At 38.1% G+C, this 13,929-nt stretch overlaps 1 protein-coding gene across 1 annotated transcript in view; it reads right to left on the minus strand.

Moving 5' to 3' along the window:
* ITGA2 (integrin subunit alpha 2) overlaps positions 1-13,929 on the minus strand; it is a 102,199-nt gene that overhangs the window by 17,790 nt on the left and 70,480 nt on the right. The window contains exons 15-23 of the mRNA XM_038535122.1: positions 13,156-13,292; positions 10,392-10,531; positions 7,089-7,240; positions 5,231-5,341; positions 4,584-4,666; positions 4,035-4,176; positions 2,793-2,885; positions 2,103-2,179; positions 1,932-2,015 (exon numbers count right to left, since the gene is read on the minus strand). Of these exons, the coding sequence (XP_038391050.1) occupies positions 1,932-2,015; positions 2,103-2,179; positions 2,793-2,885; positions 4,035-4,176; positions 4,584-4,666; positions 5,231-5,341; positions 7,089-7,240; positions 10,392-10,531; positions 13,156-13,292 (1,019 nt within the window). The remainder of the gene's footprint in view (positions 1-1,931; positions 2,016-2,102; positions 2,180-2,792; positions 2,886-4,034; positions 4,177-4,583; positions 4,667-5,230; positions 5,342-7,088; positions 7,241-10,391; positions 10,532-13,155; positions 13,293-13,929) is intronic.

Raw genomic sequence — 13,929 nt, forward strand, 5'->3', positions numbered from 1 at the left:
TAACAAAATAAATATGCAAAACAACCAAATATCTCATTAATTTTGAATTGGTTACATTAATTATGATCCAGCCAGGAATAGGATGTTAGATCTGTATGTCCTGATACAAAAACTTATCTAAGATTACATAAAAAGCAAGGTTAGAGAAGGATTTTATTATTCTATTTGGGTAAATATGTGTGTGTGTGAGTGTGTTACATGCATATATCCTGGTAGATGAACAAACCTCCAGTCTGGAAGATATTCTGAAAATAGGGAAGTCATCTCTGGAATGGCCAGAGGGTGGGAGGGATGACTTCGCTTTCCATTGTCTATCTTTCTATAGTGTTTTAGATTTTATATCCATGTCTTTCTTTAAAGAAACAAAACACAACAAAAACATCAAGAGGAACTATCTGGATAGTAGGATTTTTAGTGTTTATACATCATAATTCTCCATATTAATTAAAAAAACCCTTTTTGGTATATTTTAAAGAGCATTAGACAGTCTTAAAATCCAGTATACTATCACAAAAATACAGAGCTAAGACCTTATTGAAAGTGAAGTCTCACTTCAATCTTATATTTATTTCATGTTAAAGTATCTGGAAATATTGGCCATGGTGCAGAGTAGAATCCTATAAAGGCTGTATTAAGAAAAAGCATTTATGATAAGAATCAATGTAGATAGGAAGAAAAGACAGGTAATGTGGTAATATCAATCTCTCTGGATGCATTGGCCTTCAATCCTTTTAGCACCATGGGTCCTTTCGGAATCTGCAGTTAGTGATTAGTTTTTCAGGGATGGATGACTTGTGCTATATTTTGTTCTGCTTTGGCTGTTTGCAGCTCACTTGATATAGAAGGATTCTTTCATCTTTGCTCATATATCTTGAGCTCTAGACATAATGACACATTTTCCTTTTTGTTTTTACTCAGTGATCTACTGCATGACCTGTGTTCCATGCTTTTAGGGGTTGGGTGATGTGGCAAGTCAGAGAAATCCATTCTCCCTAAACACTGTTTGCAGCATGGCTTGTTGGCAATATACCACGGGACATGTGTGCTCAGAAGCTCCCAGCATGCCTCACTAAATGGAGAACTCTGGTTCCTGGGCTGGGGGTTGAGCATCACCTTCAGCCTGTGTACCTGCATAGCTGTGCTCCAGTGTGTCTGCACCCATGAACCTGACTCATTTCTTGATGGGAGTTAAAGGTGATGCATCACCCTATTCATGCCTATGGTGTTCCACGTAGCTACTTCTCAAGACACCTGCCCTGCTGAACAATTCAAGATAGCTGGTACCAACCAGTATCCTATTTCCACTGCCTTCAGCTATGCTTGCTCTGGCCAAGCAAAAAAAGAGAATACAGCATTTCTTCATAAATGATCTCCTTTGGCAAATGCCTCATTTCCAGTTGGTTGGGAAAAAAACTCTAATATGTTATGTCAGGAATTTTCCACCCAGAAACTAATTTTCCATGACTAGATGTCATATTTGTGGTGGACCTACTATGTGTAAAGCGTTGTGCCTGGCACTTCAGTGTTTAGAGATGGGGCTATTGCTTGAGTGCTCATGTGGATGGTAGGGAGCCGATATGGAGAAGAAAGTGGTGGCAACTCCTCAGGGCCCGGGGAGTCCTGCTTTGACCCCTTGGGAAAGTGTGCATCTCCTCTGAAGGGCTGCAGAGGACTCTCACTGTGGCCTGGGCAGAAGGGCTGCTCCTCTGGCTTTCTGATATTGCCCTCTGTCTGTAAACCCAGATAGTCACTCAAGATTCTCCTAAGGACTGACGCATCCCTGGGTTTCTGTTTTAGTTGACAGGGGGGAAATATTTAATTCAAATTTTCCAGTTAAGAATGAACATATGGAGGATTTCTTCAGTCCTGAGCCAAATGTGTTACAAACCAACTGACCTCAGTGGCCACAGGTGACTCACTGTTTCACTCACCTTGTTATGTGAATATCGGCGTCGTACCGCAGGGGAGTTTTGAAGTTGACCAAATTATCTGCCTTGTTCTCTTCATAGCTTTCGCTATTGAAACAAACATTAGGAAACTACTTAAAGAGGAATATTATTAAAGCTCACCTATCATCAATTCATGATTTCATTACGTTTTACCTTAAGGCTTGGAAACTGACAGATGCCTGATTCTGAAGGTTTTGAAGATTGAAGTCAAAGTTAATAGTGAAAGTCACCTATGCACAAAATTAAAATTCATTAATCCAGGATGGTTTATACTCAGGGACCAATTAACAAAAAGTTCCCCAGAAAAGTAAACTCACTCCAGTTTGATTGTGAATTTTATATGCCTTAAGCTTTTACACTTGTATAATATCTGTTCATCCACCTTGCTTTATTTAGCCTGCCACACCTTTAGAATCAGAGGGTTCACCTTTCAAGTGACATGTGCAGATCATCACATCACAGGCATATCTACGTGTCAGAATTGGAAAGTTTTGTGCCGATGTGAAATTTGCTTGTCAGGGGTTAACATATACTATCTGTGGCTTTCTACAGCATTCTGACCAGTGTTGGTCAATGTATTCAGAAACCAAAACAAAACAAAACGGAAACCCCTCCTTATTGCATATGCTTTTGAAATGAATTGCATGGAGGGGGGAGGAAATCTCACTTTTATTAACAACTTAAAACATTCAGATTTTTAAAAAACTTCCTTTAAATATTCACCTAGTTATTTTGTGATACCTGTCAAATGGTGTTACGTAACGAAGAAGGTGGAATGGTGGTGAATGAACATGAGTGCCAAGGAGGGGCTAGTGTGGATTTAAGAATGTAATGAAGTTGTACCTGTTGCTCCCTCTTCAAAGCAGGGTAGCCTACATCACAGGTGACAGTCTTCTGAGATGAAGCAATCTGGCATGTTACTTCTGTCCCATCAACCTAAAAGAGACCAAGGAAACAATGACTGATTGGCATATAGTGTGCGTGTGTGTGTGTGTGTGTGCGTGTGCACATGTGCATGTGTGAGCACATACATGCTGAGAGATGTATAAACCACAGGGGCATTTTAGCAGCAGAGCTGGTTCACAATGAAGTAATTTATTGTCCCCCAAGACTTGAAAATCTTAGATCATCCAGGTAGCTATTATACTACTTTTATTGCCAAGCAGGACACCCAATGAGCCAAAAGTGAGGTCAAATACTGGAATTTCCCCCCAGAAGTAAATCCTAGTTCTTATATTTCAGAAGCACAAAATAACTGCAATCCAATATTCAGAAATGCTGTCTTTAATACATACCTTTCTCTCAATGTGTTTGAAATTTGTAGTTTCGAGAGAAGAAAACAAAATCATATGTTGGTGTTTGCATTTTAAATAATTTAAAGAATCTTTTTTAGTTCTCCTTGGTGCTTTTTTTTTCTTTTTAAAATAAGAAGTTCTCATTTGGCACAGGAAATTGAAGCACCGAAGACAGAATAGATTTAGAACACTAAATCTGTTAAGTTCGTGTTGACTTTAACTTGGATGGAACCATTTTTAATCCTTTTATCAAGTAGTGAATTTGGGAAATCTCAGCTTTTCCCTCTTCTCCCTCTCATTGCTTGGTGGCAGGGGAGGGGCCAGAGGGGCATTCATGGCCAAGTGTGTTCCTGGTATAGTGATCGAGTCAACATGATTAACTGACCTTGCTGGAATGCATCATCTTGGCAGTCGCAAGACTTGTGGTTACAAAGCTTGGACTGGGCAATGGGACTCGAATTTCTCAGAGCAAGTGCAGCTTGAAGTATCTGTGCGGCACTACGCAGCCTCCTCACACAGATGGCTTGAGAAGACTTATGGTAGTGTCTGGCCAAGACTTAGGGCAAAGGAAAAACTGACCAAGCTGTGAAGCAGAACTGGGCTCGCTACAGAATCAGCCTACACTCTCATGTGGTCTAACTAGTTGGGAGCCCCCAAAGTTAGGACTGATCACACCCAGAAGTCAGGTGCTTCTTCAGACAGCATACAGGACTCGGGGATGTGAGTGTGAGCAAGATGGCCACTAACAACAAAAACACAAGAGCAGTGAGCTCAGAGTGTTACCACCTACCGGCATGGACCAGGAAGCAAAAAACAAATTTTCTGAAAAATCCACAACAATTCTAGTGTTGTATGCACTTTCCCTTTTGTTTTTCAGGGTTATTGAAAATGTTAACCTTCTGTTTTGGTTGCTGACAATAAAAGGTTGATCTCTGTTAAAAGGAAAAAAGAATTATTAAAGTTACAAAGGTCAGTGTTCAAATACTTCACTCATTTAAAAAATTAAAAGATAAAACTTTAGATTTGGAGGACTGAGAATGTTGTTTAATAAATCATCTCATAGTAAAATGATATGGACAACAAATAAGTCAATGCTATTAGATTTTCTTCTTCACTTATTTTAATTACATTGCAGGGAGAAGAACCATCCCAATACAAATGGTTTTAGATTTCTTGTTTTCCCCCTTATAGATGGTAGAAATTAAAATTCAGATTTTAAGGGTCTTTATTAGTGATGGATGTTTCTTTCATAGAAAAAATCTCCATAAACATTCATTTGAATAAAGTGATCAATGTATCTTATTTCCACACTTTACACTGAGCTCTAAAGCAGACTTACTGAGTAGCTGACAGATGTTGGACATTCAGAACTAGATCTGAGATGCAAACTCCATCATCCCCACAGTCCTTGTAGAAAGGGATCTACAAAAAAAGGAAAAATAATCCCACACATGTGCTCTTGAGTTAGAAATCATTGTGGAAGGATCCATGTAGTATCATTCCATCTATATAAAGCTCAAAACCATGCAAAACTACACAATATTTTAGGAATATATGCATGATTAGCAACATAGGAAGGGAAGCGTCAATAAAAGCAAAATTTGAGGTGATGATTTGCCTGAAGGAGCAAGATGAAGATGAATGTGATAAAAGTAGGGAGGGATACAGAGAACATAACTATTTGTTACATTTCTTAAAGGTGGTAAGAACAAGGTGTTTAACTTTATGGTTATTTATTTCCTCAACAAATATTTATTGGACACCTATGGTGGACCAGGCACTGTTCAAGGGTCTGGGAATACAGCAGTGAAGAAGACAAAAATCTCCATCCTTCACGGAACTTGCATGTTGGTGAACTTTACACATATTTCACTTAGAAAACTAACAATTTGAAAGTTATGTCCTAGGTAGCTTTTGAACACGACTGCAGTGACTATGAAGCTTTCCTAGCCAGTCTGAATTCCAGGAAGGGTAAACCACACTTACACTGAAGACTTTGGCCTTTTCAGAGTAGGCTTCGAGGGCAGGGCTGGTGCCAGGGTGTTCCAGGCTGATGTTCACATACAGATCCAAAGAGTTGACAACATCAGAGGGCTTCTAAACACACAGACACAGTGAGGCAGTTTACTAGGGCACGGTAGTTCCCAAACAAGAAAATGACCACAATGAGTTCACAATTAACAACACAGTCCCCTCTCAATTATGGAGAATATCCTCATTTTGAATTCTCAAGACTCTTGCTTCTTCTTTTCTGTCCTAATTCTGTTCTTAGCCTCTCCACCAGCAAGACACTTAGAGACTTGGGGTTCAGTAAAGATCTGAAGCAGCAATTCTTAGTTGAGCTCACCAGAAATCTTGTTATCCATACACAATTTATGAATATTTAGAGGATATGCCCAGTTTTAATATTTAAAAGACCTGTCAGTACACAGCTCTTGGGTTGTTGGCTAGGTCTTTTCAGTTCCTACCGCCAAGACTTAAGAGTTCTTAGGTATCCTGACCAAATTTCTGGGAGGAAATATTGTAACTGAGAGGGGAAGGTTGCTCAGGGCTGGCTACTGGGCAATGACAAGAGAACTCCCTTCTTTAGTCAAAACCTAACTCACTCTACAAAATTAGATAGATTTCCTTAGCTGGCTGCAAGGCTGGCACACAGGATGGGCTTAGTATTGATATCCAATATGGTGTATCTTAACCGAATGAGATCTCTTCGCTGACCCAAGGCACATATGCCTTCTTAAGAACTTCACAGCACACATCAGCATGAAAAGGATTATGTGTGAACAATAGCTTGGCTGACTTCATTCCCCCAGAATGGAATGCATGTTTCATTTGATCTATGACTTAGCACAAAAATTGGAGAGAAGGAGATCCAGCTTCTAGCCCTTTAAAGAATCTGGATAATTGTGCATCTTAACGACAAAAAGGTCCAGGCCTTCATAAGTAAGTCTCCTTAAACATGAACAAGAAATTAAGCAATGCAATTGATTTTAATTCCTCTATTAACTCTGTTTTCCCAATCATACTTAGTAGTTTTTGAGATGTGAACTTTGTATCATTCATCTAATATCAGGAATATCTCGGAGTACTCCTTAAATCGGCATATACCTCAGACCTTCAAATCCAAATTTCTGATGGTGGGAACCCAGAATATGCATTTTATAAAAGTTCTCTTGGCAGTTTTTATGTATCTTAAACTCTGAGAACCATGTTCTAGGAAAGTTCTTAAGCAGCTCTTTTAAAAATGCTTTCCTGAGGAAATCACACTTTCAAATACCATTACATAGTTCCTAGGGGAAAATAGTCCTATAATTTATAAAATCCATTTCCTGTTGGAAATTTTCCTTCAAGAAGCATTTTTCCTACTTGTGAGATTTTCAAAACTCATGTCAACTATAGTAACTGTGGCATAAGATTGGAGCAAATAATTTTTACCTCATCCTTCACCTATGTTAACTTAAATCCAATAGTGGAAATCACAATTGGAATTGTCCTTTTTAGCAGCTTGAAAATAAAAATTTTCCCTGATAAGAAAATACTAAAATAAAACTGTCTACTAAAAGCCCATCCTGTTAAACATTTAAGAAAGAAATCTTAAAGATTTCTTTAAAAATATCATTTTTTAGACTTTCAGTTGTAATCCTAAATAAAATTTCATACTAGTAACATTTTCATTGAATGTGACCATGTACTAGCAGAAAAAATATTATTTCCCCCCATAAAATTAAACAAGAAAAGCATTAACTAGAAGGGCAAGCATTTTCTAACTCCCGAGTTTTCTTTTTAGACGTAGACCATTCATTAGTTACTCAGAGGAAAAGAGGAAAGAGGACTGTGGCCCCACCTGTATGTTGATGGTGTACTCAGCGCAACTCTGTGCTTGACTTATGAGCATATTCTTTTGCAAACACCTTTCATTATTTTCTTTAAATAAACCTCTGGAGGTTACTCTGGATGAATATAAGTTTGCATCAATTGTGATATTGTATATAATGGCTATGAAAAAAATCATAAAGAAATGTTATTACAAATAAACCTTTACAGAAAAACCATCCCTGCCTTATTGTATCTTACTGGGTGAATTCAAGGACTTTGAGAAAATATAAAAACAGTCTTTACACTGCATTGTGAGCAGTGACCAACCATGACATTTGTAATTCAGGCTCTGGTATGATGTAGGTGACTGTGGATACAGACAGATGGGATTCAAAGCATGGTTTGAAGCAGTGTGGAGCAAAGCAGATTTGCCACCAGGAAATCTACTGAGTGAATTTGGGCAAATTACTCACTTCCTCAAGCATTGGTTTCATCATCCCTAACATGGTGATATGATAAAGAAGCAGTTACTGAGTGCCCGCAATTGAACACATTCTCATATGTTACCTTATAAAAGTTTTGCTATCAACCTGGAAAATGGATATTATCTCATTTTTCAGATAATAGAATAAAAGGGGTAAAATAAACCGGCTCCATTCACAAAGCATGGTCAGAAATAAAACTGGGGTGATTTTGAAATCAGAACTCATGTTCTTTCAGCTTCCATGCAGTTGTGAGGATTAACTGCTATTTGAGGATTAACTGACATACTTTGAGAGAACACTCTAGATGCTTATATGAAGGGAAGGCACGCAACTATGCAGTCATAAGTTTGGAATCAGACATACTTGGTTTGAATTCTAATTCCACCATTTATGAGCTCAATGGCTTTAGGCAATTTGTGCAACCTCTTTGAACCTCCATTTCCTCATCTATAAAACAGAGATAAACTACTACCCCAGAGAAATGAAAATGAGAAAAAAAAAAAAAAACAGAATACTACTACTAACCCAGGGAAATGAAAATGAAAAAAAAAATGCAATAAAAATTGATGCCAGTAGCCAATATACAAAGTATCAGAGCCTTTAACTAGAGTCTGCTGCCCAAAACTGAGGAAGGTGATCTGATGATATTCAAAGCATCAGCTGCTTTATCTGGCCTTACTCCGTCTTATTTTACTCTTTTCAAGATTTTAAAGGTGAATAGACTCCCAAAATAGATTAATTCTACAGATAACCTTTAAAATACCTATTAGAGATATTGGATAATTTTTCTTGCTCCAATGACTTAGTGAAGTTAACAAAGATAAAATGCAAGTGAATCAAATGGACTAAAAACAAATGAGGAAAATAATACAAAGGAAACACAATGACAGGAAGGTGAACACAGCCAGACATAGTTAGTACACATGGTAATACTAGTTCATTTTTCTCAAGTAGTCTCATGAAAAGGATAGCCTCCTAAGCAATATACTAATTTTGGGGGGGTTATTAACTTTAAACCAGAGTGAACACCTGATACAATAAATAATAAAGACCATATGCTTTATAAATTTACAAAGTTGTGAAGATGGGATTCTTGTCTTACATACTTTTATTGCCAAGCAATTAAGTGACAAAGGATCATGACTGGCTTGTCTGTGTGGACCTGAAGACATCAAGGAAAAGGTGCCCAATGGAAAGGAAGCCCAGGGAAGGACATTCCCTGAAGTCAGAAAGCTGCTTTCAAGTTATAGCAAGAGAAGGGTTGAAGCCCCATCAAAAAGAGGAAGATTTAGGGGATAAATCCAGGCTTTCAGGCCTGGAGAGCTAACCAGCCAGCCATTTCTGCCAACTAATCTATTTCCCAAATTAATGTTTTAGGCAGACTAGCCACTTAATGTTTTTCCCCCAGCTTTTTAAAGATGTATTGGAGATATAATATTGTATCAATTTGGGGTATACAATGCATATTGTTATGTATGTAACAATGTATGTTAATTTATATATGTAAATATTAGAAAATGATTACAATAAGGTTCATTAACAGATCATCACCTCACACAGTTGCAATTCTGTGTGTATATCTATATGTATGGTGAGAACTTTTAAAATATACTTTCTTAGCAACCATCAAATATACAACACAGTATTGTTAGCTGCGGTCATCATGCTGTGCATCACATCTAGTCACTTAGTATTTATACAGAAATGGTTTTTGACTCAACTCTCCTGGCTACTCAAATGCACCTGCTACAAGGCAAGCCGTGAGATGTGCTACTCAGAGTCGGGTCAGTGTTTGAAAGCCTGAAAGGAAAAATGCCAGATAGATATGAAAAGTAGGAAACCATGGAAAGCATGCCAAGATGTGGATCTAACTTCTGCTTTAGGATTTTAACCTATGTATTTCTTGGTATGAATCATGACAAAGGCTGGAAATAAAGGGGCAGGTTAAAGTTGGTTTGTTAACCGCTTAATGAATCACTTATAGGAACTACAGGTGTCTGAAGGTTAGAGCCAAAATCTGATGGAAGGGGGATGAGAACCCATGAAAAAAACAGCAAGAGAAAGAAGGCTGTGTTGCATCAAGTACTAAGTCCATTGCCATGCTCTGCAGGCACTGGAACAGGAGAGATGAAAGTGAGGGGTGGTGGTTAGGAAGGACCTGGCCACACCCTGAAAGGGGACTCAGCTGGTCCGAGAGAGAGATGACAATTCCTGGTGACATTTGTCCAGTTTTCCTTACTCTTTCCTGCTGACAGAACACATTTCAGATTTTTATTCTCTTCTCTGGATTGTTTAGAGCATTTTAAACACTGGGGCACAAACCACCTATTGTTTTATATTTTCTCTTATTTCATGCATGTTAATTCCTCAAGAATAGGAATATTTGGTACTTGTGCTGAACACACCGTATCTAGATCATGCCATAACCGACTATACTAATACTATACTAATATACTATACTATACTATACTATACTATACTATACTATACTATACTATGCCTATACTAATATAGGCATACACTAGTATCATCCGTGTGTGCCCAAGATTTGAGGTAAAGAACCCATGGGTAAAGAAACTTGGATAGAGTTGGGAGAGCCCGAGACTAGGTCACAGAGACAGTAACTTTCTGTGGCAGAATGTTACCTTCTAGAGACAACTGGGGAAGATCTAACCATACCTTCCATGCGTAATTAACCATTCTCACACACCTCAAATGTGTGTCAATTTAAATGTCTGCAAGACCCTTCCTTCTTTTGGTCTATAAACCCAAAGTGTAGGTTATGTTCACAACTAAGACTCTACAAGCAAACCTATCTCCACACAGATTACTTCAGGTCAACCCACCCACTTGATCGTTCTGCTTAGTAGGTCTAAACTTGGCGCTGAAACAGAGCTTGAGTGTTATGTCAGCATTCTTGTTGAACAAAGTAATTTTATCTGGTGTGAATGAAGCATCCACAGATACATCAGCAATGCTTTGTGACCTGAAAGACATAAATGGAAGTAGGTAGTTACTGCCAAGTGTACATGTTATTACCTTCACCTAAGGGACCCAGGGCCAGCATTATCAAATTATTCTCTGCACAATCTAAGCACTTGAGCAGTATTTCATATATGAAAGCTCTAAAGTGGCAGGTAGGAATTATGTCTTCTGTGTTGTGACTCTATTACCAGCCCAATCCACATTTAATTTTTTTTGTGTGTAATGCATGTGTAAGTGCAGGATGTGAGTTTACAATCTCTTTGCAAATGAAGTACAAAGTCATGGTCCTGGCCATGTTTTGCCAGCTATAGAAAGTGACATTTGCTCTTCTCACAAAAAGAAGGGAGAGAGCAGATGGCAAGGTGGGTGTGGCTGCGGCCGAGGAGCATGGCTGAGGCTGTCTCCCTGTTGCCTCCCTTAATGGTTGGCAACAATTCTTTGATGTGTGGTATGTGACCATGATATGATGGTGGCAACTAGCCTGACACCAGAAAATGGCCGAGGAGCCTCTCAGGCAGGGAGCTAAAGACCTCTGACTCTGGCACAGCCCTTTATATATCTGGAAAGCTTTCACATACACGTGGTCTCATTTGCCCCTAGAACACTCCTGTGAAATAGAACAAATATTGTCTCCCTTCTGATGAAAAAGTCTGAAACCAAAGATATTTGGTAACTTATCAATTTACTGAGTAATAGCAAGTGAAGAGTTAGAATTCATGTTCTCCTAGTTCCTCTGTCAGTAAAATTTTGTACTTCATCATAACGATCCTTGTGCACATGCTGCATTATTTACAGAGCAGCAGGTAGTAATTAGTAATTTCACTGCTTTGAAAAGTACCACCGCAGAAAACATTTTTTCTTTAATTTCAGGTATCATCTTTTAAAGGACTTGAGTCAATTGAAAAATTATTTTGTCAGTTAATTGTATACCTACAAGGCCCCCTAATAAGTAGTCATAAAACATCTAACAACATGTTCTCAAACCTACAAGAACTAAAATGTCAAGTGAATGTTTTCTGTAAGTTAATATCTTTTAAGAGCATCTTTTATCCCATTGGAGATGGTGGTATTGATTGAAATGATTTTGTTAACTTGTTTTTTAGAAATTATTCTTAGCAAGTTTCCCAGAAAATCCAGTCTCTGCACCTTATAGGAATGTGACCACAAAATGGCATAAAACTAGCTTGACTGATACCTCAATAAATTGATCTGATTCCATGTGTCTTGACTTTTTGAAGAATCAAATCCACTTTCAAAGAAAAAAGTCTGGCCATCATTGGCTATATTAAAAGGTATCGGGGTGCCTGACTGGTTCAGTCAGTGGAGAATGTGACTCTTGACCTTGCAGTGTGGGTTCAAAATCCAAGATGTGTGTGGAGATTACTTATCAAATCTTTAAAATTAAAAAAAGGGAGTGTCACAGTATAGCAATTATATTGACTATGAAGGATGAAGCCTACCAAGATGGCTACAGGGGGATGTTCACTGAAAGGTAGGATTTCTTAGAAATTAAAAAAAAAAAAAAGTTCTGTGACTATGCCACCATATACTTTGTATTTTTCTAATGGCATGATACTCTTAACTGATTTTATTCAGTAAATATATTTTTGAATCTGTCAGTCTTAAGTGTGATCTGTGAGTTTCCCCCCACGTGAAGTTTTCATTAAAATGATACACCTAAAATAATGCATTTTGGGTGGCTCAGCCGTTGAGTGTCTGCCTTCAGCCCAGGGCGTGATCCTGGGGTCCCGGGATCGAGTCTCGCATCGGGCTCCCTGCATGGAGCCTACTTCTCCCTCTGCCTGTGTCTCTGCCTCTTTCTCTCTGTGTCTCTCATGAATAAATAAATAAAATCTTAAAAAATAAACCAATGCATTTCATCTTTTAAAAGTACACGTGAAATATTGTAAATAGTTTAATGAAACTCAGAAACAATACACCAATATGTAATGTTTCTCTGTTCTTGAAGTATTTGGACATTTAAAGTACATTTTTCAACAGAGACAAATGAACGAATGAAATATATTTTTTTGGTGGGGGAAGACTCTTAATCTAATTCTCAATTTCTTTCTAATTCCAACCAATATATTTGTCTTTGTCTTTGAATCACAGCCCTTGAATTCCTTATTGTTCCCTCTTGCTCTTCAACTGCTACTGAGGTCAATGAGAAGTCAGCTAAACCTAAATAATGGCTTCTTGTTTATGACTAATAATTTCAAAAGTTACTTCATAACCACATGAGAAGTTACACTTTACTTGTGTGGTCTGAGTTTTCAGTATTTTTAGGGCATTCTCATGAGGCTTCCTTTCTGTGAGCGGAGGTAAGGTTATTTGGAAGATAATATTCAGAAATATCTTGGATACCATTTCAAAGGCTCTGTCTCGTCTATGTCCTTTTTCTGCTCATCATATAGAGAATGGTGATAGCAATGGTAAGCAAATATTTTTTTTTCTCCTGTAAGGAAAAATACTTTTCTTCCTTTGACACATAAATTATGACACATAATTGTCCTGGAGTCTTCTAGAACGCGGGTAGCATTTCCACAATTTCAGCACAATTATCTGCTCTACTTAGCAGGTCACTTTTTAATTAGCTAGTTTGTGTCTGGCTTTCAATTGACTCACCAGAGCTGAACCACTTGCCCAAAGGCACCAATGGACACGTCAGTGATGGAATCCCCATTTAAATCACCATAGCCATCCAAAGATCTCCCAAAGTACTGGAGCTGGCTCCTAAAGGCTCCATTGGATCCCAAGATTTTCTGTAAGAGCAAGTTTTACATGAAATGATAATGTATAACAACTGAGATAGAAAAAAAGGGAGCTTCTACATTGCATAGTTAGATTCTCTACATAGCCACTTCTCAGGTTCTTTTATTCTCCACAAAATTCCATTCATTTTTCAATCACAGCTTTTCTCATCTGTTTATTATTCTTGCAGCCACATCATCACAGAAAATCACCAAGTCATCACCATGACTCTTTTAACATAAAAAAAAAAAAATCACAATGCAGCAGCAGATCAGTGGACTGAGCAGGATTTGAAGCAAGCTCAGGTCATGGTTATTCTCCTAGCCCACATCTTTCATGACTTTAATGGAAAGTTGCCTGATCAATGAGGCCCCTTGGTCACCCTTTAAAGTACTTAATAACTCCCATCCCTGAACATTAAATTAAAAAAATACCTTATTTATTATGATCTGGAACACTTTATATCACTTATCTTATTTCCCCCCCCTCCCCCCCGTCTCCTCCACAAAAATGTAAGATCCATAAAGGGCAGAATTTTATCTGTCCTGTTCTTTACAGCATCTCCAGAACCTAGAACAGTGCTTGACACACAACAGGAGGTTTACTAAATGTTTGCTTAGTGAATGAATAAGGTTCTACACTAGGTGG

The sequence above is a fragment of the Canis lupus genome, chromosome 4 (genome assembly GCF_011100685.1).
Source record: "Canis lupus familiaris isolate Mischka breed German Shepherd chromosome 4, alternate assembly UU_Cfam_GSD_1.0, whole genome shotgun sequence".
NCBI classification, from domain to species: Eukaryota; Metazoa; Chordata; class Mammalia; order Carnivora; family Canidae; genus Canis; species Canis lupus.